This window comes from Ranitomeya imitator, chromosome 1 (assembly GCF_032444005.1).
Source record: "Ranitomeya imitator isolate aRanImi1 chromosome 1, aRanImi1.pri, whole genome shotgun sequence".
Classification (NCBI taxonomy): Eukaryota; Metazoa; Chordata; class Amphibia; order Anura; family Dendrobatidae; genus Ranitomeya; species Ranitomeya imitator.
In genome coordinates this window covers 825,242,815-825,266,014 of record NC_091282.1, presented here as the reverse complement: position 1 = coordinate 825,266,014, position 23,200 = coordinate 825,242,815, and the positions used below count along the sequence as shown (strand labels likewise).

General features: G+C 42.9%; 1 protein-coding gene across 5 annotated transcripts in view; it reads left to right on the top strand.

The window, feature by feature from the left end:
* The window catches only part of CRLF1 (cytokine receptor like factor 1), a 252,038-nt gene that overhangs the window by 109,432 nt on the left and 119,406 nt on the right, over positions 1-23,200 (top strand). For all 5 annotated transcript variants that reach the window (XM_069740508.1, XM_069740494.1, XM_069740502.1 and 2 more), the window contains exon 2: positions 11,505-11,783. In XM_069740508.1, coding sequence (XP_069596609.1) covers positions 11,505-11,783 — 279 coding nt within the window. The remainder of the gene's footprint in view (positions 1-11,504; positions 11,784-23,200) is intronic.

Genomic DNA, 23,200 nt, shown 5'->3' with positions numbered 1-23,200 from the left:
TAAACATCGGGTTACTAAGCGCAGGGCCGCGCAGGGCCGCGCTTAGTAACCCGATGTTTACCCTGGTTACCATCGTAAAAGTAAAAAAAACAAACACTACATACTTACATTCCACTGTCTGTCCCCGGCGCTGTGCTTTCCTCTGCACTGGCTGTGAGCACAGCGGCCGGAAAGCAGAGCGGTGACGTCACCGCTGTGCTTTCCGGCTGACCGGCACTCACATCCAGTGCAGGAAGCACAGCGCCGGGGACAGACAGCGGAATGTAAGTATGTAGTGTTTGTTTTTTTAACTTTTACGCTGGTAACCAGGGTAAACATCGGGTTACTAAGCGCGGCCCTGCGCTTAGTAACCCAATGTTTACCCTGGTTATCAGTCACACACGCCGATTCAGCGATGTCTGCAAGGAGTCCAGCGACGAAATAAAGTCTTGGACTTTCTGCAGCGACCAACGATCTCCCAGCAGGGGCCTGATCGTTGGTCGCTGTCATTCGTTCAGTGTGAAGGTACCTTAAGGGCTCATGCAGACATCCGTGCATCACTGTCCGAGCGCGGACCACAATGCATGAACTGGCCTAAGCATGACAGCTTTATAGAATTATATGAAGCTGTCCAGCTCATGTCAAGAGTCCCTTGGCTAGTCTATGTATTGCAGTGTGTTCGGATATCTGCATTAGCCCTTACACATGTAGCTTTCATCTTCAAAGATGAAATTAACATATATTAAAAGCTCTGTGAAAATTAGACTCATAATTCTCTAAATTGCATTTTTCGAGCATGCAAATATATCTTCACACCAACAGATGGCAGGCTAAACTGCAAAATAATGTGGACCATTTATTGAACTATATGGACTTTTAATAAAAGGAAAAAGATGCAAAGTAAGAGCTCGGATATAGAAATCTCTACTTGTGAGGTAAACAAACCGAGAACAGTTACAAAAAGTAAAGCTTTATAATTGATGCCATACATGTGCAGAAGTAAAAGGAAAGACCTAGATAACAGAAATATTTAGACTTTACATTCATATAGTTCCTGATTCATTAAAGGGTTTATCAAATACTTTGTTAAGAACCTACAGGTAGATTGCCAACTACCTGCCTGGCGCCAATCTCTGCTCACTCAGAGCTGTCATAGACCACTCTGCTAGTAATTCTACGGCATCCTATGACATCACGTTGACAGGTCAGCTTCTTCTCTTAAGCTCTGCAATGGCAGCAGGGTGTCACTGCCAATGTCATGCTGACTAAATCAACAGTGACCACATTCTTGTAGTTAGTTAATGCATCAAGAGTTATTGCACTGGGTCCACTACAATGCCTTCTTTATCGAAGAATGTGTTTTTCTCTTTGCCCCTCTGTGTGCTAAAATGTATATTAGCCATAAGGAAATGTGTGATACCAGATTATACCACTGACTTAACGGAAGCAAAAAGGAGGAAAACAAGTAGGTGGGAAGTGCACTAAAAAGGTAAGCCATGAGAAAGGTGCATCAAACACCTTCACTTGATTTGAACAGTCATTATGTGCTGACAGACTCCCTTTAATCTCCAAATGATTCACCATTGAGTATTTTACTAGAGTCAAGTTGACAGATGCATTGAAGCACAAAACTTACCGCTTCTGTTTAGAAATCAGCAAGAGAACATCCTGGTGACGTAATATTAAATTCTACCCCCAATCACTGACAGCAGCATTTAACATGCACAGACAGAAAGCATATAATTGATTCTGCCTTTTGTCACCTCCAACACATGATCGCGTCACGCTAATAGGCTGTCCTGACGGCTGGGGGTCTGCTGATGACCCCCATGCCTGTCATCACAATTGTACTATGAACACCGGCCACTTAAACACTGTTATTTATAAGAAAACTGATTGGACAATCGCAGCTTCAAGTCTCCTAAGGGGACCAGTAAATACAGTAAATACAGTAAAAAGTAAAAAAAGTTTAAAAAAAATAAAAAAAATAAAAAAAACATAAGTTCAAATAACCCCACTTTTTTGCCTCAAAATAAAGCAATAAAAAATCTTATACATATTTGGTATCCCCACGTTCAAAAACGTCCGATCTATCAAAATATAAAATAAATTAATCCAATCGGAAAACAGCAGGTCAGTTTTACCATATGTTGAACATAGCAAATAAAACAAAACAAAAGACCAATGTGGAATTGGACTTTTTTTTCCAATTTTTCGGCACTTGGAAGTTTTTTACACTTTTCCAGTACACTATGTGGCAAAAAGAATGATGTCATTCAAAAGTACACCTCATTCCGGAATAAACAAGCCCTCATATGGCTATATGGCTGAAAAAAAAAAAAGTCTTGGAAGAAGGAGAGAAAAAAAATAAAAATGGAAAACAAAATGAAAATTGCCCGTTGGTGAAGGGGTTATACAACCACTGATCAGAAAATATGTTGTGTTCTTCTTCATTGATCATCTAAAGCTGCACATCATGCAGTTTAGACGGACTTTTACATTTAACTTCTATCATGAAAGACAATATATAGATCACTGTTTGTAGGTGTGGTTGTCATAATTGTGCCATAGTTGTTAAAAGTTGCAATAGTATATAATGGTACTAAGGATCAGCCACTCTCCCTGCTCCTGCAACTGTCCCTCCCTAGGCTAAATGCAGAACGTATCTGATACAAACAGGAAACAGCAAGATTAGTCCTTAGAAGAACTGTTAGTATGATGGTTCAGCTTCAGCACCAGTATCAACATCACAGGACTCTGATTCATTAAAGGGAATCTGTCACCTAATTTTGGGCATATAAACTGCGGCCACCACCATCAGGGGCTTATCTACAGCATTCTGTAATGCTGTAGATAAGCCCCTGATGTAACCTGAAAAATAGGCAAAACAAGTTAGATTATACTCACCCAGGGGTGGTCCCGATGCGGTCCGATCTAATCGGCGTTGCAGGTTTGGTTCCGGCGCCTCCCATCTTCATATGATGATGTCCTCTTCTTTGCTTCCTGTTGCGACTCCTGCGCAGCCTCTTCTTTGCTTCCTGTTGCAGCTCCTGCACAGGCGTACTTTATCTGCCCTATTGAGGGCAGCGTAAAGTACTGCAGTGCGCAGGCACCGGGCCTCTCTGACCTTTCACCTGCGCACTGCAGTACTTTGCTCTGCCCTCAACAGGGCAGATAAAGTTCATAAATTGAAAATTTGAAGCAGATAAAGTACGCCTGCACATAAGCTGCGACAGGAAGCAAAGAAGAGGACAGCATCGTACGAAGATAGGAGGCGCCGGAACCCCGACCTGCGTCATCCATTGGACCGGAACGCATCGGACCCGCCCCTGGGTGAGAATAAATCTAATTTGCTTTTCTTATCTTTCAAGTTACATCGGGGGCTTATCTACAGAATTACAGAATGCTGTGCATAAGCCCCTGATGGCGGTGGGCGCAGTTTATAGGCCCAACATTAGGTGACAGATTCCCTTTAAACTGTGCACACATGGGCCTAGACAAGCACTCTCTCCCTCCAAATAATATTGTCCCTGAGCTATGCAATATATGTATATACAGTACAGACCAAAAGTTTGGACACACCTTCTCATTTAAAGATTTTTCTGTATTTTCATGACTATGAAAATTGTACATTCACACTGAAGGCATCAAAACTATGAATTAACAAATGTGGAATTATATACTTAACAAAAAAGTGTGAAACAACTGAAAATATGTCTTATATTTTAGGTTCTTCAAAGTAGCCACCTTTTGCTTTGATGACTGCTTTGCACACTCTTGGCATTCTCTTGATGAGCTTCAAGAGGTAGTCACCGGGAATGTTCTTCCAACAATCTTGAAGGAGTTCCCAGAGATGCTTAGCACTTGTTGGCATTTTTGCCTTCACTCTGTGCGGTCCAGCTTGCCCCAAACCATCATCTTGCCAGGTCATCTAGTGTAGCACCCCATCACTCTCCTTCTTGGTCAAATACCCCTTACACAGCCTGGAGGTGTGTTTGGGGTCATGGTCCTGTTGAAAAATAAATGATGGTCCAACTAAACGCAAACCGGATGCAATAGCATGCCGCTGCAAGATGCTGTGGTAGCCATGCTGGTTCAGCATGCCTTCAATTTGGAATAAATCCCCAACAGTGTCACCAGCAAAGCACCCTCACACCATCACAACTCCTCCTCCATGCTTCACGATGGGAACCAGGCATGTGGAGTCCATCCGTTCACCTTTTCTGCATCACACAAAGACACGGTGTTGGAAACAAAGATCTCACCTTTGGACTCATCAGACCAAAGTACAGATTTCCACTGGTCTAATGTCCATTCCTTGTGTTCTTTAGCCCAAACAAGTCTCTTCTGCTTGTTGCCTGTCCTTAGCAGTGGTTTCCTAGCAGCTATTTTACCATGAAGGCCTGCAGCACAAAGTCTCCTCTTAACAGTTGTTGTAGAGATGTGTCTGCTGCTAGAACTCTGTGTGGCATTGACCTGGTCTCTAACCTGAGCTGCTGTTAACCTGCGATTTCTGAGGCTCGTGACTTGGATAAACGTATCCTCAGAAGCAGACGTGACTCTTGGACTTCCTTTCCTTGGGCGGTCCTCATGTGAGCCAGTTTCTTTGTAGCGCTTGATGGTGTTTACAACTGCACTTGGGGACACTTTTAAAGTTTTCCCAATTTTCGGACTGACTGACCTTCATTTCTTAAAGTAATGATGGCCACTCATTTTTCTTTACTTAGCTGCTTTTTTCTTGCCATAATACAAATTCTAACAGTCTATTCAGTAGGACTATCAGCTGTGTATCCACCAGACTTCTGCACAACACAGCTGATGGTCCCAAACCCGTTTATAAGGCAAGAAATCCCACTTATTAAACCTGACAGGGCACACCTGTGAAGTGAAAACCGTTTCCGGTGACTACCTCTTTAAGCTCATCAAGAGAATGCCAAGAGTGTGCAAAGCAAAAGGTGGCTACTTTGAAGAACCTAGACTATAAGACATATTTTCAGTTGTTTCACACTTTTTTGTTAAGTACCATATTTTCCGGCGTGTAAGACAACTTTTTAACCCCTGAAAATCTTCTTAAAAGTCGAGGGTCGTCTTGTACGCCGGTTGCAGACACCAATGTGTATATGGTGGGTGGAGGGGAGTGGTCCCGATGACAAAGAGGGGGCATCTTACAGGAAAGTGTTAGAGGAGTATCCCCATTACCTCATTGTAGCTGCAGCGTGGGGTCTCTGTGCTGGGAGCTGCTCCTCTTTGTGCCGCGTGGGTGCTGTGCAGTGTCGGGGCTCTGTGCTGTGGGTCAGCGAGATCTCGGGAGACAAGATCTGAATCTGAGCCTGCACCGCCCCCAGTGGCCATTTTCCCAGAGGCCACTGCATCGCAGCAATGTAGCTGCCGGGGCCTCCGGGCTTTGAGGAAATGCCGGAAGAGACCGGACTGACTCTGCACTAAAATACGCCGCCGCCTCCCCATAGCACAGAGCCCCGACACTGCACGAAGAGGAGCCACCGCCCCACAGCACAGCACCCACGCGGCACAAAGAGGAGCAGCCGCTGCCGCTTTCAGCACAGAGACCCCACGCTGCAGCTACAATGAGGTAATGGGGGATACTCCACTCACACTTTCCTGTGAGATGCCCCCTCTTTGTCATCGCGACCACTCCCCCCCCAAAAGGCACATTAGTCACCGGCCCTATAAGATGACATACGGCGTATGAGAAGACCCCCGACTTTTAAGAAGATTTAATATTTTAACTGGAAAAGTTGGGTCATCTTATACGCCCAGTCGTCTTATATGCCGGAAAATATGGTATATAATTCCACATGTGTTAATTCATAGTTTTGATGCCTTCAGTGTGAATTTACAAATTTCATAGTCATGAAAATACAGAAAAATCTTTCAATGAGAAGGCGTGTCCAAACATTTGCTCTGTACTGTATATATATATATATATATATATATATATACTTTTTTTTTTAAATATATATATAGTTTGTTTGTTTAAGAAGCTAGAAAGCACACTTACTCTGACACCCAAAGTCTTGACGTCAGGATTTTTTTTAGAAAAAAAGGACAGAAGGTTATTAAATTATGTTCCTCGTTTGTGGTGCATGAAAAATGGAAAAAAATGTTATTAAGCTGTCGTTACTGAAGTATATGATGCATCAGTCAGTTCAAGATGTGTGCAGGCTATACGGTAGTGCTTTCTTCTCCTTTTTTTGCCTGTGCGTCCGTACCTGACACTAGTAGCCTGTTCTCTGGCTGCTGCTGTCTTCAGCAATGAGTGCAATGGCACCAAGCATTTTTTTCTTTTAATTAAAATGCAAATTGTTTGAACTCACGGGGACCAGAAAATCTGTAAGAAAGTTGACATAAATTCAATCTGCAGAAGTTTGATCCACTCATTTCTAGCTTTTGCATTTATTTTTTATGATTGTCATTGAACTTCATTCAGCACTAATTGATATTGTTAAAGTACTTAAAGTTCTGATGTAAGAAAAGTAATTGGCTTACTTTACTCTTGCATTATGGTCATTATACTATGTTCAATTTCCATGAGAAACCACAATATGACCACATTGGAACCACATCCCCACATTCATCAGTTAAGAACTGTATTTCTTTTAGTAATACACATCAAATTATTCTTGAAGGATTCTGGATACAGTTTAGGAACATTTATTTTTGAATAAGATACAGCTATGCAATATGTTATGAGTATTTTAGGTGAAATAGGCTTCTTCCTCTCTCTATGCTTGATTATTGACATTGCCAGCATAGCAGTATGTGCTATATTTTATTATAATTATATTAAAGTTAGAGATGTGCGAACCCGAGGTTAAAGGTTCAGCGTTTGCACTGGACAGTTAGTGTCCGGTGCTAAAGTCTGTTGCAATATTCTGGGGGAAGGCCACTGCAGAGAGAAAGGGAGAGAGAGAGACAATTTTCCATTTTGAAAGTTTGGGTTCCCAATTTCTTCAATTGTGTTCGGGTTCTGGTTCAAGTTCAGGTACTATAATGGTACCTGAACCAAACTTTGGACTAACGTTCGGGTCTGGTAATAGAACCTGAACTTCCACTGGTCCGCTCTCCCCTAATTATACTATACAGTGATAGTGAAGGCAGATGCTAATATGCCAACTTTGCCTTCTCTGTGGGGACTCTGGCTGCATCTGAACACCGAATCCCCATTCCCGCAGCTACATAATCTCGTGTAGCTGTGCTACTATGCACTGATATTTTAGAACATAGCTGAATAGTAGAAGTGGGACCACAAGACATTTAAAGTCTATGGGCAGTCCAAAAGCAGTTAACTACCACCCTAAAACTCGATCTTTTTAGATTTACAAACAGTATTCCCCATCTATATGTTCACCACTAAATTAAATTTTGTTTTACATATCTATTATTTTGGCAATTAAGAACATCTTACTTTTGAACATACAATAGTTTTACTTGCTGTAAATACAGATACAAGGAAATTTAATAGTAAATCAGAAAAGTAAAGTTACTTTATGGTTAAAAAACGTATAAAGTCTTTCAACCTGGGTGTTCCAATAACTGCTAGTAAAACAGAACTGATAACAACAAATAATTAAGTACAAGATTCTTTTCCTGTCTCAATTGTCATGGGTGTCATTTAAATCTGCAGAACAGGTGGTTGTGCATTGCATTTTAACACCATTATGCCTGTTTTCCCAATGAAGGGTACATTCCGTATTCCTGAATTTTATTTTAAGTACATACTTTGCTATGCTTGGTATTAATTTTTATATACAGTACTGTGCAAAAGTTTTAGACAACTAATGTAAAATTCTGCAAAATTAAAATGCATTAAAAAATAGAAGTGATAATAATTTATTTTTATTAAATAACAAAATGCAAAGTGAGTGAACAGCAGAGAAATCTAAATCAAATTAATATTTGGGTGACTATCATTTGCCTTCAAAACAGCATCCATTCTTTTAGGTACAGGTACACACAGTTTTTGAAAGAAACTGGCAGGAAGATTGTGCTGAACATCTCGGAGAACTAACCACAGATCTGTGGATATAGGATTGTGCAAATCCTTTTGTCTCTTCCTGCAATCCTAAACAGACTTGATGATGTTGTGATCAGGGAACTGTAGGGGACAGATCGACACTTTTTTCCTTCTTTATGCAGCTGATAGTTTTTAAAGACATTGTCAGTATGCTTGGAGTCGTTGTCCTGTTGCAGAATAAATTTAGAGTCAATTAGACACCTTCCTGATTATATTGCATAATGAATAAGTATCTGCCTGTATTTCTCAACATTGATGATACCAAGAAATGGCCAACAATGAGTACTGTCGACACAGTGGCTGGCCAAGGCAAAGTTAGTGTAGCAGATGAAAGACATATCATGTTTATGACTGCTTCCACTTACCATTAAACCTTAAGGATGATTTACTTAGCACATTAAACAGACAAATAAATAAAGCGCTTGAAGAGAAAGATGGGTATAAACGGCACTGAATGCTGTACTTTCCATAGAGATATATAGGTATAATAGATCCTTAGAAGATCAGGACGTCTCGAGGCTAGCTACTGACATGGGTGGTGCACAACTTATAAACTAGAAAGTCTATGAAGTAAATGAGAGAAGAAAAAGTGGCACTCACCCTTTTGTGCAGTATAAGTGTTGTCCTTTATTTGGATCAGCAAGTTTCAGACAGTTTTCTGCAGCAGCTGGTGAGGAGAGGGGTGCGGGGAGTGAACGACTGAATGACAGCTGTTTCACGCACTTGCGCTTCTACGGGTCCATGTGTGACCCATACAAGCGCAAGTGCGTGAAATGGCTGTCGTTCAGTTGTTCACTCCCCGCATCCCTCTCCTCACCAGCTGCCGCAGAAAAATGTCTGTAACCTGCTAATCACAAATAAAGGACAACACTTATACTGCACGGAAGGGTGAGAGACAAATAAATACGCAACACCATTATGTTGTGTGAGACAAGTGGCCACAGATTTATTCTTTAAATTATCAGTATAAAATCATCATTGGCACTACTTCAAAAAACATTCCACCATGCCAAGTTACTGATCAAGGCAATAGGCATGTAAACTCTAGGGCCAACATTTTTTCTGCTCAGCTGAGGCAAATTTAAAAACACATTCGAAACAACTAAAACTCAGTACCAATAAATGGAGAGATGGTGGTGGCGCTCCTCAAGCTCAGTAGGAAGAGAGGGGGGTTTCTTCCCACCCTTGTATCTTATATACCACTCATAATGCTCCCTTTTCCTTAACCAATCCTGTCTCTCCTCTTTAACTTTGGGAAAAACCTGCAGTCATCCTTTTCCCCAAAACTTAACTCCTCACAGTTATTGGCACCTTCCTTATTCGTTTTGGTGTCTATAATTCCCTTCAAAATTGGAAGATGTCCAGCAGTGACATCAGCTCAGAATTGTCAGCAAGCAGTGGGACTCAGTTACAACCATCTACTGCTTGGAGAAGTCTGGCTAGAAGTGGTCTTCTTGAAGAATTGTGACCAGAGCAATGACAGCTGCTGATGATGAGTCAAAATTTGAAGTATTTGACCATAAATAAAAACAGTTTGTTTTATGAAGGACTGATGAGCGGTACAATAATGGGTGTCTGAGAGCAACAATGATACATGGTGGAGGCTCCTTGCACGTTTGGAGCTTCATTTCTGTAAACAGAATTGGGGATTTTGTCTGAACTAATGCTGTCATCAGTGCTGAGAAATACAGGCAGATACAGTATTTATGCATCATGCTTAACATATGGGGAAGTATCTGATTTGCTCCAAATGTATTCTGTAGCAGAACTGCCCCAAACATATAGCTAATATAATTAAGATCTATCTGCCATGTAAAGAAGATCAAGGAGTCCTGGAAATGATAATATTGCCCCCACAGAGCCCTTATCAAAGCGACAGAAAGATTTATGCAAGCCTGCATCCACATTCTGTGGTTAGTTCTCCAAGTTGTTTGGAACAAACTCCCTGCTGAAGCTTCTTCAGAAATACATACAAATGGTACCTGGAAGAATGGATGCTGTTTCAAAGACAAAGGGTGATGATCACACTAAATATATAGATTTGATTCAGATTTCTCTTTTTTTCAGTTTCTTTGCATTTTTAATTTGATAAAAAATGAACTATTACCACTTGTATTTTAGAAAACATTCTTACATTGCAGATTTTTTTTCACTTCTGCCTAAAACTTTTGCATTGTACTGACTATATACTTGAAAAGGTTTATATAAAGTGTACTATAAAGCGCCTATACCATAGTTTGGCCATAGTTTGATGTAAACTTTAGGGCCCTCCTTTAACTCTTTTTTTGGTGATATGGCCCTGTTTCTTAGATCAATTTGGCATCTTGTAAACATAAAATGCATTTTTTTTTCTGTAAATTCTTAGTTTGTCAATGTCTATGTTATAGTCTTTATTAATTTCTTACAGCAAACTAATATTAATGTTTAATTTGTGTTCATGTAAATAATAAGCAGAGTTATATTTTATGTTCCTAGCAAAACATATAATAATCACATAACAATAGACGCAAAGGCTAAGACTTCACAATTTAATTTCGGAATTCCCATATATGTTACATATTAATTTAAAATGTATATATGTAGCCCTTTTTATTAAAAATTATATGAGTGCATTATATTTTCAAGGTTATCAGTACGAAAGAGCAGAACATTAAGATGGCCATAAACTAAAGATTTTGTCTGATTTACACCATTTTCTGAAATCTATTGACACTTTTCATGATACAAACAAACATGACAGATGACAATCAAAGGCAGTAAAAAAATTGGCTTGCAGTTTTTTATTTTTCATTTGTCATTGATTAGTCAAGTCTTTTGCTAAGATTTCCTGCAAAATGATAGCTTTGTTAATGGAGGTTCAGACTAAGCAACGAATCAAGGCAATGATTGATAGGTGATTTAATTTTAATTTATGGAGATGTTGTTCAAAGCATTATCCTTCACATACCAATCAATTGGAAAACATGTCTGAAAACATTAGTAAATGGCTTGCTTTAGCCAAATTGGGGCAATATTTCCAAAAGTATGGACCTATAAGGATTATTTAATACAAAGATGCTAATTATTTTGTAGTAAGCAATGTGAAATGCTTCATTTAAATATCACTATGCAATATGCACTCATCTGCTATTAACACAAGTGATAGCAGCTTTTTACATGGGTCGTAGTGATGCCCTGTGAACTGTAGTTTTCATTTATTTTGTTGACATTAAATGATGTTATCTAACAATCTACAATTACTGGTCATTATTATTTTAGAAGCAGAACTGCTTCTTCCACATTTTCAGATATGGTCTCCTTATAGCTATGTAGAACTAAACAACTGATAGACAACAACATATAGAAGTTCTTACCCATACACAATCTAAACACTGGCAAATCTGCTGCAATCCAATGCATGCTGTCCTTTGTTCCCTGGAATTCCTTTAACACCTTTAACAGCCATTCCTATGTTTGTTTATTAACAAATTTATCCACCTTTTTTCTACAGATCCTGCTGCAATATCCCCTCAAGACCCAACGTTAATGATAGGATCATCACTAGTCGCATCTTGCTTAGTGGACTCTGACTTAAACCTGAAGGCATATGATCTGTTCTGGACCCTTAATGGGAGAAGGCTTCCAGCAGACCTTTATAAAATATTGAACAGCACAGCCTTGAGTGTGGCCTTGAATAATCTGAATGGATCCAAGCAGCAGTCAGGAGATAACCTGGTGTGTCACAGCAGAGACGGGAGAATCCTGGCGGGCTCATGTCTTTATGTTGGATGTATGTCTTTGATTCTCAGGCTTAGAAAATATAGGAATGCTAAACTAGATAATGGTTAAATTCCACCTTGATGCACTACTGTCTAGTTGGATATTACATAGGGACAGGTATCAGAAGTGTTACATAACCATGGTTAAAAAAATAATTGTCAGAATTATCATTGTCTTTAGTTACATTCCTTTTTCTTTCTGCAACTCTGCTTCTATGTCATCATCACACCTGTCCAAAACTGTAAGGTTGTGAATGTCATCATTAGGGCATGGTAATGACTCAAATCACTATTCACATCTATGGTAACACCTATAAACTCATATCTGCACTTCAAGTTCAAGCCGTTTAGGGTGTAAACATTGATGTGCATGGAGAGGTGAATCCACAAATGGTCCCTATAGTAAAATAGTAACATAGTTATTAAGGTTGAAGGAAGACTTTAAGTCCATCTAGTTCAACCCATAGCCTAGTCTAACATGCCCTAACATGTTGATCCAGGTGAAGGCAAAAAAGCCACATGTGGCAAACACTAAGCTCCAAATTGGGGAAAAAAATTCCTTCCCTACTCCACAAACGGCAATCAGACTAGTTCCCTGGATCAACGCCCAATCAAGGAATCTAGTATATATAACCTGTAACATTATACTTTTCAAGAAAGGCATCCAATCCCCTCTTAAATTTAAGTAATGAATTACTCATTACAACATCATACAGCAGAGAGTTCCATAGTCTCACTGCTCTTACAGTAAAGAATCCACATCTGTTATCATGCTTAAACCTTCTTTCCTCCAGACGTAGAGGATGCCCCCTTGTCTATGGTCTATGATTAAAAAGATCATCAGAAAGGTCTTTGTACTGTCCCCTCATATATTTATACAATAAAATAAGATCACCCCTTAGCCTTTGTTTTTCCAAACTATAAAACCCCAAGTGTAATAATCTATCTTGGTATTGCAGACCCCCCAGTCCCCTAATAACCTCAGTGGCTCTTCTCTGCACCCGCTCTAGTTCAGCTATGTCTTTCTTATACACTGGAGACTAGAACTGTGCACAGTATTCTAAATATATCAACATACTGACCAACAAAATTGGTTATTAAACCGTGCGCTGGATCAAAAAGTGTTTTTGCTTTTTTTTATAAAAAGTTATAACTTTATTGAAACATACATATTCATTTATACATAAATTTTAAAACAGTACCTCTGAACCAAATAGATAAGAATAGCTGACAGGTAAGTGTTTTAAACAAATATTATTAAGCAGATCACTGATAATATAATAAGAGAATTTAAATAAGCTCTTATGGGGTCTGGGGTCTGGCAAGGAGCAGCGTGCCACGTGGCTGTCAGCAAACATCACCAAGTTCTGGGGTAATATGCATTTGGCTGATTTATTTGGCATTGTGACTTTATATGCATCCTCTTATGTGGCTAGCAACATCTGTTTATAGTGAGGATACGTTGTCAGATGACCTGGCATGTACTGGCTTGATAGTACGTATATATTGGAGCATTAGCTGAATGGCTTTTTGCGGTGCAGAGTCCAGCTCACTATATTTATATATGGTTTTTTCAGCGCCCAAAAATGGTTTAAGTATTTTGGCAATAGAAACACTGCATCACTTCAGATGTGTCTGTAGTTATTTTTGATATCGGTCTGGACTATTTTGGTCTAAATTAATTATATCTATTTGTATATTGCCAATGCTTTGTTGCATACAAAGGGACTATACCTTTTGCACAGTATAGTGCCACGTAAGAGTGGCATATTTTTTCCAGAACTATAAGAGCTTATTTAAATTCTCTTATTATATTATCAGTGATCTGCTTAATAATATTTGTTTAAAACGCTTACCTGTCAGCTATTCTTATCTATTTGGTTCAGAGGTACTGTTTTAAAATTTATGTATATATGAATATGTATGTTTCAATAAAGTTATAACTTTTTATAAAAAAAAGCAAAAACACTTTTTGATCCAGCGCACGGTTTAATAACCGATTTTGTTGGTCAGTATGTTGATATATTTAGGAAAGTGTTGCCCGCCCCGAGTTTGAGGGTATGGGTTTGGGTAATATGTTTACACAGTATTCTAAGTGTAGTCAAACTAGTGATTTGTATAGAGGTAAAATTATGCTCTCCTCATGAGCATCTACGCCTCTTTTAATGCATCCCATTATTTTATTTGCCTTTGTAGCAGCTGCCTGACACTGGCCACTAAATGTGAGTTTGTCATCCACCCATACACCCAGGTCTTTTTCATTGACGGTTTTGCCCAGAGTTTTAGAATTAAGCACATAGCTATACATCTTATTACTTCTACCCAAGTGCATGACCTTACATTTATCCCCATTAACCCCTTAATGACCGCCAATACGTCTTTTAACTGACCTGAGATATAAGAGAATAGCCTCCCCATACAGATGACAATCCAGCATCTGTCGTTTGTACACTATAGCTGACAACTTGCTGTACCAGCCACGATCAGTATTTGCACCATCTAAATCTGTTTAACCCCTTAGATGCTGCTGTCAATAGTGACTACATCATTATAAATGGTTAACAGAGGGTGGGGGCTTCTTCTTTGTCACAATTGGTGCCCTCAGATCATGATTTTGTTATCCTGATGTTTGCCATGGCAATTCATGACCAAATAGCGGCCTTAGAGTCTGACGGCTGTAGTAATCTGTTTAGAAGTTAGCAACATTTAGGTGGTAAAAATACACATTTTCATTTCTGTCATACCACTTTGCATTAATTACTGTAAAGCACCTGAAGGGTTAATAAACTACCTGACAGCAGTTTTCAATATGTTTAGGGGTGCTGTTTTTAAAATGGTATCATGTGTTAGGGGTCGAGTTCCCGCTTCTGCACTGGGGGAATCTCGAGCCACTTCCGCTGCGGTCTCCCATTCTTGTCCAGCCGCAGTGGAGCCTGCTCAGCAAGGACGTCGGTCCCAGCGTCTTGCTCATTCTCACTCTGTTCAGAGAGTTAGTGCTGCTTCTCCAGTCTCTGCCATTAAAGTCAGTACTGGTCAGCAGCGAGCGGACTTCTCTGGGACTAAGTCCTTGTCTGCATGTACTGAGCATGCCCAGCGTAAGGTCTCCCGTTGGAGATCGAGGGTCATGTGCTCAGGCTCTGCAGCACATTCCATTGGTCCTCTTGGCAGGTCCTAGAAGGGCAAAAGTGCTGTGGCCACTTCCTGTGCTGCTCCTATATAAACTGCGCATGACCGCACGGCCATGCGCTAGTATTGTCTTGTTATTATGTGTGTGTGTAGATGGATGTATGTCGAAGGATGAAAGCTCCTAAATATCCCTCCCTAGTGTTGTTGACTGTTCGCGGATGATGGTAGCTATCTAGCGCCCGACTTGCCATCTACACGATACACACATCTCAGCGTCCTATAGCTGTGCCTGCCAGTACGGCGCCGTGCGCTTGCCTTGCGCTTTCCATACCCGAGTCTGGGTGGTTAGTGGCGTCCGTTAGTGCGGCATCGCTCGCACTCTTGTGCACATATTTGTCCTAAGGTTCTCTACACACCCAGTTGCGGTGTTACGCCAGCAAGGGTCTAATCGGGCTTCAATCCCTTCTGGGGTTAAGTCCGCTGACCACTTGCTCGCGCTCTAGTGCGGTACTGCGGTCCTGTGAGTTAACAGGATCGCTTTCTTCACGCTGGGTGAGGTTTAACCCACGCGTGTATACTTTAGTGTACCGCCATATTGTCTGCCAATTACTAGCAGCAGGTCTCCACCTGCACGGTGGACCCCGGACTGCGAACGCACCTTTATCATCTGTCTTGGTGCGTTCCGCCAGTCCTAACAGAATACTAGCGCCAGGGTCTGGCTAGTAAAATGGCGGATGACCAGCGTTTACAGCGGTACATCCAGCAGCTGGAGGGAAGGTTGGCGGCTCTTGAGCGTACAACCTCAGCTGTGGATGTCACTGCTGTAGCTGTGCAGGCTGCAAGTGTAGCCGCAGCCAGTTTGTCCACTGCCACCCCTGCTCCGACTTTATCCCGTCTCCCACTACCTGACAAGTTTGCTGGAGAGAGCAAACATTGTCGTGGATTCGTGAGCCAGTGCTCTATCCATCTCGAGCTCCTGGCTGCACTTTTTCCTACAGAGCGGGCTAAGGTGGGATTTATTGTCTCGCTGTTGTCGGGCAGGGCGTTGGAGTGGGCTACGCCGCTGTGGGAGCGTGATGATCATGTGGTGCAGAGTGCTCCGTTGTTTCTGGGCACGCTGAAAAAGGTCTTTCTAGGACCTCAACTCACCCATGATACAGCGCTCCAACTACTGGCATTTACTCAGGGTGAGTCCTTGGTCAGCCATTTTTCCGTCCGATTCCGTACTTTAGCTTCCGAGCTGGAGTGGTCGGATAAAGCCCTTATCCCCATATTCTGGAGGGGCCTGGCTGACCATGTTAAGGATGCTCTGGCCACTAGGGAGATTCCTGCCACACTGGAGGAGTTAATATCTATTTCTACTCGTATAGACCTCCGTTTTAACGAGCGGAGGTTGGAACGAGCCCAGTGTAGGCAGAGGTTTCGGCTGGCTCCTACCTTCGCCAAACCTTTGAAATCTCCAGTCCAGGCATCTGAGTCACATGAGACCTTGGAGGTGACACGAGCGGGATCCAAGTCTCAGTCCGCTCGTGCACATAAGGTTCGTCATGTTTGCCAGCAGTCAGGACGTCTTGCCTCCAAGAGTCCTCAGCGGTCGGGGAAACGTCAGCGTCTAGTGGCAGTTGGAGGAGGTACACTAGACACGGCGACGTTTGCCTCAAAGTTGTCCTTCAAGGGGACAATTACCATAGGCCCATCCACTCTCACGGTCGAGCTATGCTTGGACTCTGGGGCAGAGGGTAACTTTATGTCCTCCGCCTTTGCCCAGCGTCACGCAATACCCTTGGTGATGCTCGCCCAGCCAGTGACCGTTCGAGTGGTAAATGGGTCAACACTACCTTCACAGATTACCCACCAAACCATTCCTTTCACCCTATCTGTGTCTCCATCACATCAGGAGATAATCTCCCTATTAGTCATTCCTGAGGGAATTGATGAGGTCCTGTTGGGGATGCCATGGCTTCGCTACCATTCTCCTCATATTGAGTGGTCCTCTGGGAGAATTTTGGGATGGAGTAAATCCTGTGAGGGTAGATGTCAGAGGGAGTGCGTTCAGGTTGCTACTACACAGGTACCCGCAGATCTTTCCTCTCTCCCCAAGCACTATTGGTCCCATGCAGACGTGTTCTCCAAAAGAGCTGCGGAGACCCTTCCGCCTCACCGCCCCTATGACTGTCCTATTGACCTCTTGCCTGGTGCTGAGCCTCCCCGGGGTCGAGTCTACCCGTTATCTCTCCCGGAGACGGAGGCAATGTCCCAGTATATTCAGGAGAATCTGGCAAGAGGATTCATTAGGAAGTCAGTGTCACCGGCAGGGGCTGGGTTCTTCTTCGTACAGAAGAAGACTGGAGACTTACGTCCATGCATCGACTACAGGGGTCTTAACGCCATTACCGTTAAGAACAAGTACCCATTACCCCTGATATCTGAGCTCTTTGATAGGCTACGGGGAGCAAAGGTATTTACAAAGTTAGATCTGCGGGGTGCTTACAACCTGATTCGCATCCGTGAGGGGGATGAATGGAAGACGGCTTTTAACACCAGGGATGGGCACTATGAATATCTAGTGATGCCCTTTGGGCTCTGTAATGCCCCAGCCGTTTTCCAAGACTTTGTGAACGACATCTTTCGGGATATGCTCACCACCTCGGTCGTAGTCTATCTGGATGACATTCTCATCTACTCTCCAGATATAGACTCCCATCGGAGAGATGTTCGCAAAGTCTTCGACCTCTTACGGGCAAACTCCCTCTACGCTAAGTTGGAGAAGTGTGTGTTTGAGCAGGAGTCCTTGCCTTTCCTTGGATATATCATTTCTGCCCAGGGTTTGGCTATGGATCCTGCCAAGCTACAGGCTGTAATGGACTGGCAGGAACCCCATTCTCTTAAAGCGGTGCAGCGCTTTATGGGGTTCATTAATTATTATCGCCAGTTCATTCCACACTTCTCAACTTTGGTAGCTCCCTTGGTCGCCCTCACCAAGAAGGGAGCAAATCCCAAGTTGTGGTCAGAGGAGGTCTCCAAGGCCTTTCTCTCGATTAAGTCACACTTCGCTAGCGCTCCCATCCTACATCGCCCCGATGTAGATAAACCATTCATCTTGGAGGTGGATGCCTCATCCGTTGGTGCTGGAGCAGTCCTTTTCCAAAAGGATGCTCAAGGTCGGAAGCATCCTTGCTTCTTCTTCTCCAAGACCTTCACACCAGCGGAGAGGAATTATTCCATCGGGGACAGGGAGTTGCTAGCCATGAAGTTGGCTTTTTCAGAGTGGAGACACCTCTTGGAGGGAGCTCGCTTTCCCTTCCAAGTCTTCACTGACCACAAGAACTTGGTGTATATACAGACGGCCCAGCGGCTGAATTCTCGCCAGGCTAGATGGTCCCTGTTCTTCTCCCGGTTCCATTTTACTCTCCATTTTCTCTCCGGGGAGAAGAACGTTCGTGCCGACGCTCTCTCCCGCTCCGTAGTGTCATCTGAGGAGGAGGAGGAGGAGCCTCGGCTTATTGTCCCTTCTGAGAGCCTGAGAACTGTAGCTCCGGTTTCGCTAGAGTCTGTGCCCCCGGGCAAGACTTTCGTGCCAGCTAACTTGCGACCGGAGGTTCTCTCTTGGGCTCACTCCTCCAGAGTGGGGGGGCATTTTGGGACCAAGAGGACATTAGAGCTTTTGGCGAGAACATACTGGTGGCCGCATATGGCCCGAGATGTCAGGGACTACATTCAGGCGTGCGTTTCTTGCGCCCAGAATCGGTCTCCTCGGCAACGGCCTGCTGGGTTGCTTTACCCTCTACCGGTGGCAGACAGGCCCTGGGAGATGGTCGGAATGGACTTTGTGGTGGGTCTACCCAAGTCGCGTGGCTGCTCCATTATTTGGGTTGTCACTGACCATTTCTCTAAGATGGTGCATTTGGTGCCGCTTCCTCGGTTACCCTCAGCACGGGCCTTGGCGGTGTTGTTCGTTAAACACGTTTTCCGTTTGCATGGTATGCCTGATAAAATTGTCAGCGATCGGGGTCCCCAGTTCGCATCTCGGTTTTGGAGAGAGCTCTGCCGTTTACTCAGCATAGAGTTAAACCTCTCCTCTGCTTACCATCCCGAGACGAATGGGTTGGTGGAGAGAACCAACCAGACTCTGGTGACATATTTGCGACATTTCGTCTCTGCTAGGCAGGATGACTGGGCATCTTTGCTACCTTGGGCGGAATTTGCCCTGAACAACGCCGTAGCCGATTCCACTGGTCAAACTCCTTTTCTCCTTAATTACGGCCAGCATCCGCGTGTCCCTGTGCCCATGCCCGTGTCCTCCACCGATTCTAGGGTGGCAGACTGGGCGGTGGAGGCACGTGACATCTGGGACCGCACACAGGATGCTATCCGGGCCTCCAAGGAGAGAATGAGGGTTTCGGCTGATACACACCGGCGCCCCGCTCCGGTCTTTGCTCCCGGCGACTTAGTGTGGCTCTCCGCCCGTAACATCAGGCTGCGAGTTGAGTCCACTAAGTTTGCTCCTCGCTACATTGGCCCGTTTAAAGTTCTGGAACAGGTCAACCCTGTGGTTTACCGTTTGGCCATTCCTCCACGCCTTGGTATCACCGATACCTTTCACGTTTCCCTCTTAAAGCCCGTTCGCTTGTCTCGGTTTTCTGAGTCATCTGCTGGGACATCGGGTTCATCCACGGATGAATTTGAGGTGAATGCTATTGTGGGAAGCAAGGTGGTACGTGGCAAAAAATTTTATTTGGTGGATTGGAAGGGTCATGGTCCAGAGGATAGAACCTGGGAGCCTGTGGAGCACATTCGGGCTCCGCAGCTCATTGCTGCCTTTGAACGTAGCGAGGCCCAAGGAGGGGGGGGCCCTAGGAGGGGGGGTAATGTTAGGGGTCGAGTTCCCGCTTCTGCACTGGGGGAATCTCGAGCCACTTCCGCTGCGGTCTCCCATTCTTGTCCAGCCGCAGTGGAGCCTGCTCAGCAAGGACGTCGGTCCCAGCGTCTTGCTCATTCTCACTCTGTTCAGAGAGTTAGTGCTGCTTCTCCAGTCTCTGCCATTAAAGTCAGTACTGGTCAGCAGCGAGCGGACTTCTCTGGGACTAAGTCCTTGTCTGCATGTACTGAGCATGCCCAGCGTAAGGTCTCCCGTTGGAGATCGAGGGTCATGTGCTCAGGCTCTGCAGCACATTCCATTGGTCCTCTTGGCAGGTCCTAGAAGGGCAAAAGTGCTGTGGCCACTTCCTGTGCTGCTCCTATATAAACTGCGCATGACCGCACGGCCATGCGCTAGTATTGTCTTGTTATTATGTGTGTGTGTAGATGGATGTATGTCGAAGGATGAAAGCTCCTAAATATCCCTCCCTAGTGTTGTTGACTGTTCGCGGATGATGGTAGCTATCTAGCGCCCGACTTGCCATCTACACGATACACACATCTCAGCGTCCTATAGCTGTGCCTGCCAGTACGGCGCCGTGCGCTTGCCTTGCGCTTTCCATACCCGAGTCTGGGTGGTTAGTGGCGTCCGTTAGTGCGGCATCGCTCGCACTCTTGTGCACATATTTGTCCTAAGGTTCTCTACACACCCAGTTGCGGTGTTACGCCAGCAAGGGTCTAATCGGGCTTCAATCCCTTCTGGGGTTAAGTCCGCTGACCACTTGCTCGCGCTCTAGTGCGGTACTGCGGTCCTGTGAGTTAACAGGATCGCTTTCTTCACGCTGGGTGAGGTTTAACCCACGCGTGTATACTTTAGTGTACCGCCATATTGTCTGCCAATTACTAGCAGCAGGTCTCCACCTGCACGGTGGACCCCGGACTGCGAACGCACCTTTATCATCTGTCTTGGTGCGTTCCGCCAGTCCTAACATCATGTTTGTGGGTTTCCCAATATATGGGACCCCTAAAGTCACTTCAAACATGGATAAGTCCCTAAAAAAATAAATTTTGTAAATTTCTTTGAAAAAATGAAAAATTGCTGCTACATTTTTAAACCTCCTAAAATGCTAACAAAATAAAATAACATTTTACAAATGGTGCTGATGTAAAGCAGACATGTGGGAAATGTTATTTATTAATGGTTTGCTGTTGTATGACTATCTGGATTAAAAGGATAATCATTCAAATTTAGAAAATTGCTAATTTTTTAACATTTTTCTCAAATTTTTGATATTTTTTATAAATAAACACAAAAAGTGTTGAACAAAATTTACCATTATCATAAAGTATAATGTGTCACAAAAAAACAATCTCAAAATCACTGGGATTTGTTGAAGCGTTGCAGAGTTATTACCACATAAAGTGACACTGGTCAGATTTCAAAAATTTGGCTCGGTCACTAAGGGGTTAAAGCTCATTTGCCATTTAATCTGTATTGATTACCCTGCAGTGTTTAGTTTAATCTGCAAATATTGAAATTCTGCTCTGTATGCCCCCTACAAGGTCATTAATAAATATGTTAAAAAGAAGAGGGCCCAATACTGACCCCTGTGGTACCCCGCTGCTAACCACGACCCAGTTAGAGTGTGCTCCATTAATAACCACCCTTTGTTTCCTATCCCTGAGCCAGCTCTTAACCCACTTACACATATTTTCCCCTATCCCCATTATTCTCAATTTATGCACAGTATCAACCTTTTGTAAGGCACCATATCAAAAGCTTTTGAAAAGTCTATATACACTACGTCCACTGGGTTCCCTTGGTCCAGTCCGGAACTTACCTCTTCATAGAAGCTGATCAGATTTGTCTGACAGGAACGGTCCCTAGTAAACCCGTGCTGATACTGGGTCATGAGGTTATTCCTCTTCAGATACTCCAGTATAGCATCCCTTAGAATGCCCTCCAGGATTTTACCCACAGTAGAGGTTAAGCTTACTGGCCTATAATTTCCGAGTTCAGTTTTTGTCCCCTTTTTGAATATTGGCACCACATTTGCTATACGCCAGTCCTGTGGTACAAACCCTGTTATTATGGAGTCTTTAAAGATTAAAAATAATGGTCTATCAATGACTGTTCTTAATTCCAGCAGTACTCGGGGGGTATCCCATCCGGGCCCAGAGATTTGTCAATTTTTGTGATTTTTAGACGCCGCCGTACTTCCTGCTGGATTAAGCAGGTGACATTTAATGGGAAATTTTGTTATCACTGATCATAGTAAAAGTTAATTTGAAGAACACAGAACATAAAGCATTGTAATGGAAATACAGGAGCAGCGAAGCTCAATGGAGCCTATAACATTAAATAATAAAGTAAAATGTAGTAATGAGGGTTAAGAATGTGAAACAAAATCAGATATTTATTGCAGTTTGGCTACTTTGCATCTCAGCAAACTACTTTGAATGAGGATGTCGAGTCCATATGGGTTGAAATTCATGGAGGGAAAAATGGTAACAAAATTCTCATTGGGGTCTGTTACAAACCCCCAAATATAACAGAAAGCATGGAAAGTCTACTTCTAAAGCAGATAGATGAAGCTGCAACCCATAATGAGGTCCTGGTTATGGGGGACTTTAACTACCCGGATATTAACTGGGAAACAGAAACCTGTGAAACCCATAAAGGCAACAGGTTTCTGCTAATAACCAAGAAAAATTATCTTTCACAATTGGTGCAGAATCCAACCAGAGGAGCAGCACTTTTAGACCTAATACTATCTAATAGACCTGAAAGAATAACAAATCTGCAGGTGGTTGGGCATTTAGGAAATAGCGACCACAATATTGTGCAGTTTCACCTGTCTTTCACTAGGGGGACTTGTCAGGGAGTCACAAAAACATTGAACTTTAGGAAGGCAAAGTTTGAACAGATTAGAGATGCCCTTAATCTGGTAGACTGGGACAATATCCTCAGAAATGAGAATACAGATAATAAATGGGAAATGTTTAAGAACATCCTAAATAGGCAGTGTAAGCGGTTTATACCTTGTGGGAATAAAAGGACTAGAAATAGGAAAAACCCAATGTGGCTAAACAAAGAAGTAAGACAGGCAATTAACAGTAAAAAGAAAGCATTTGCACTATTAAAGCAGGATGGCACCATTGAAGCTCTAAAAAACTATAGGGAGAAAAATACTTTATCTAAAAAACTAATTAAAGCTGCCAAAAAGGAAACAGAGAAGCACATTGCTAAGGAGAGTAAAACTAATCCCAAACTGTTCTTCAACTATATCAATAGTAAAAGAATAAAAACTGAAAATGTAGGCCCCTTAAAAAATAGTGAGGAAAGAATGGTTGTAGATGACGAGGAAAAAGCTAACATATTAAACACCTTCTTCTCCACGGTATTCACGGTGGAAAATGAAATGCTAGGTGAAATCCCAAGAAA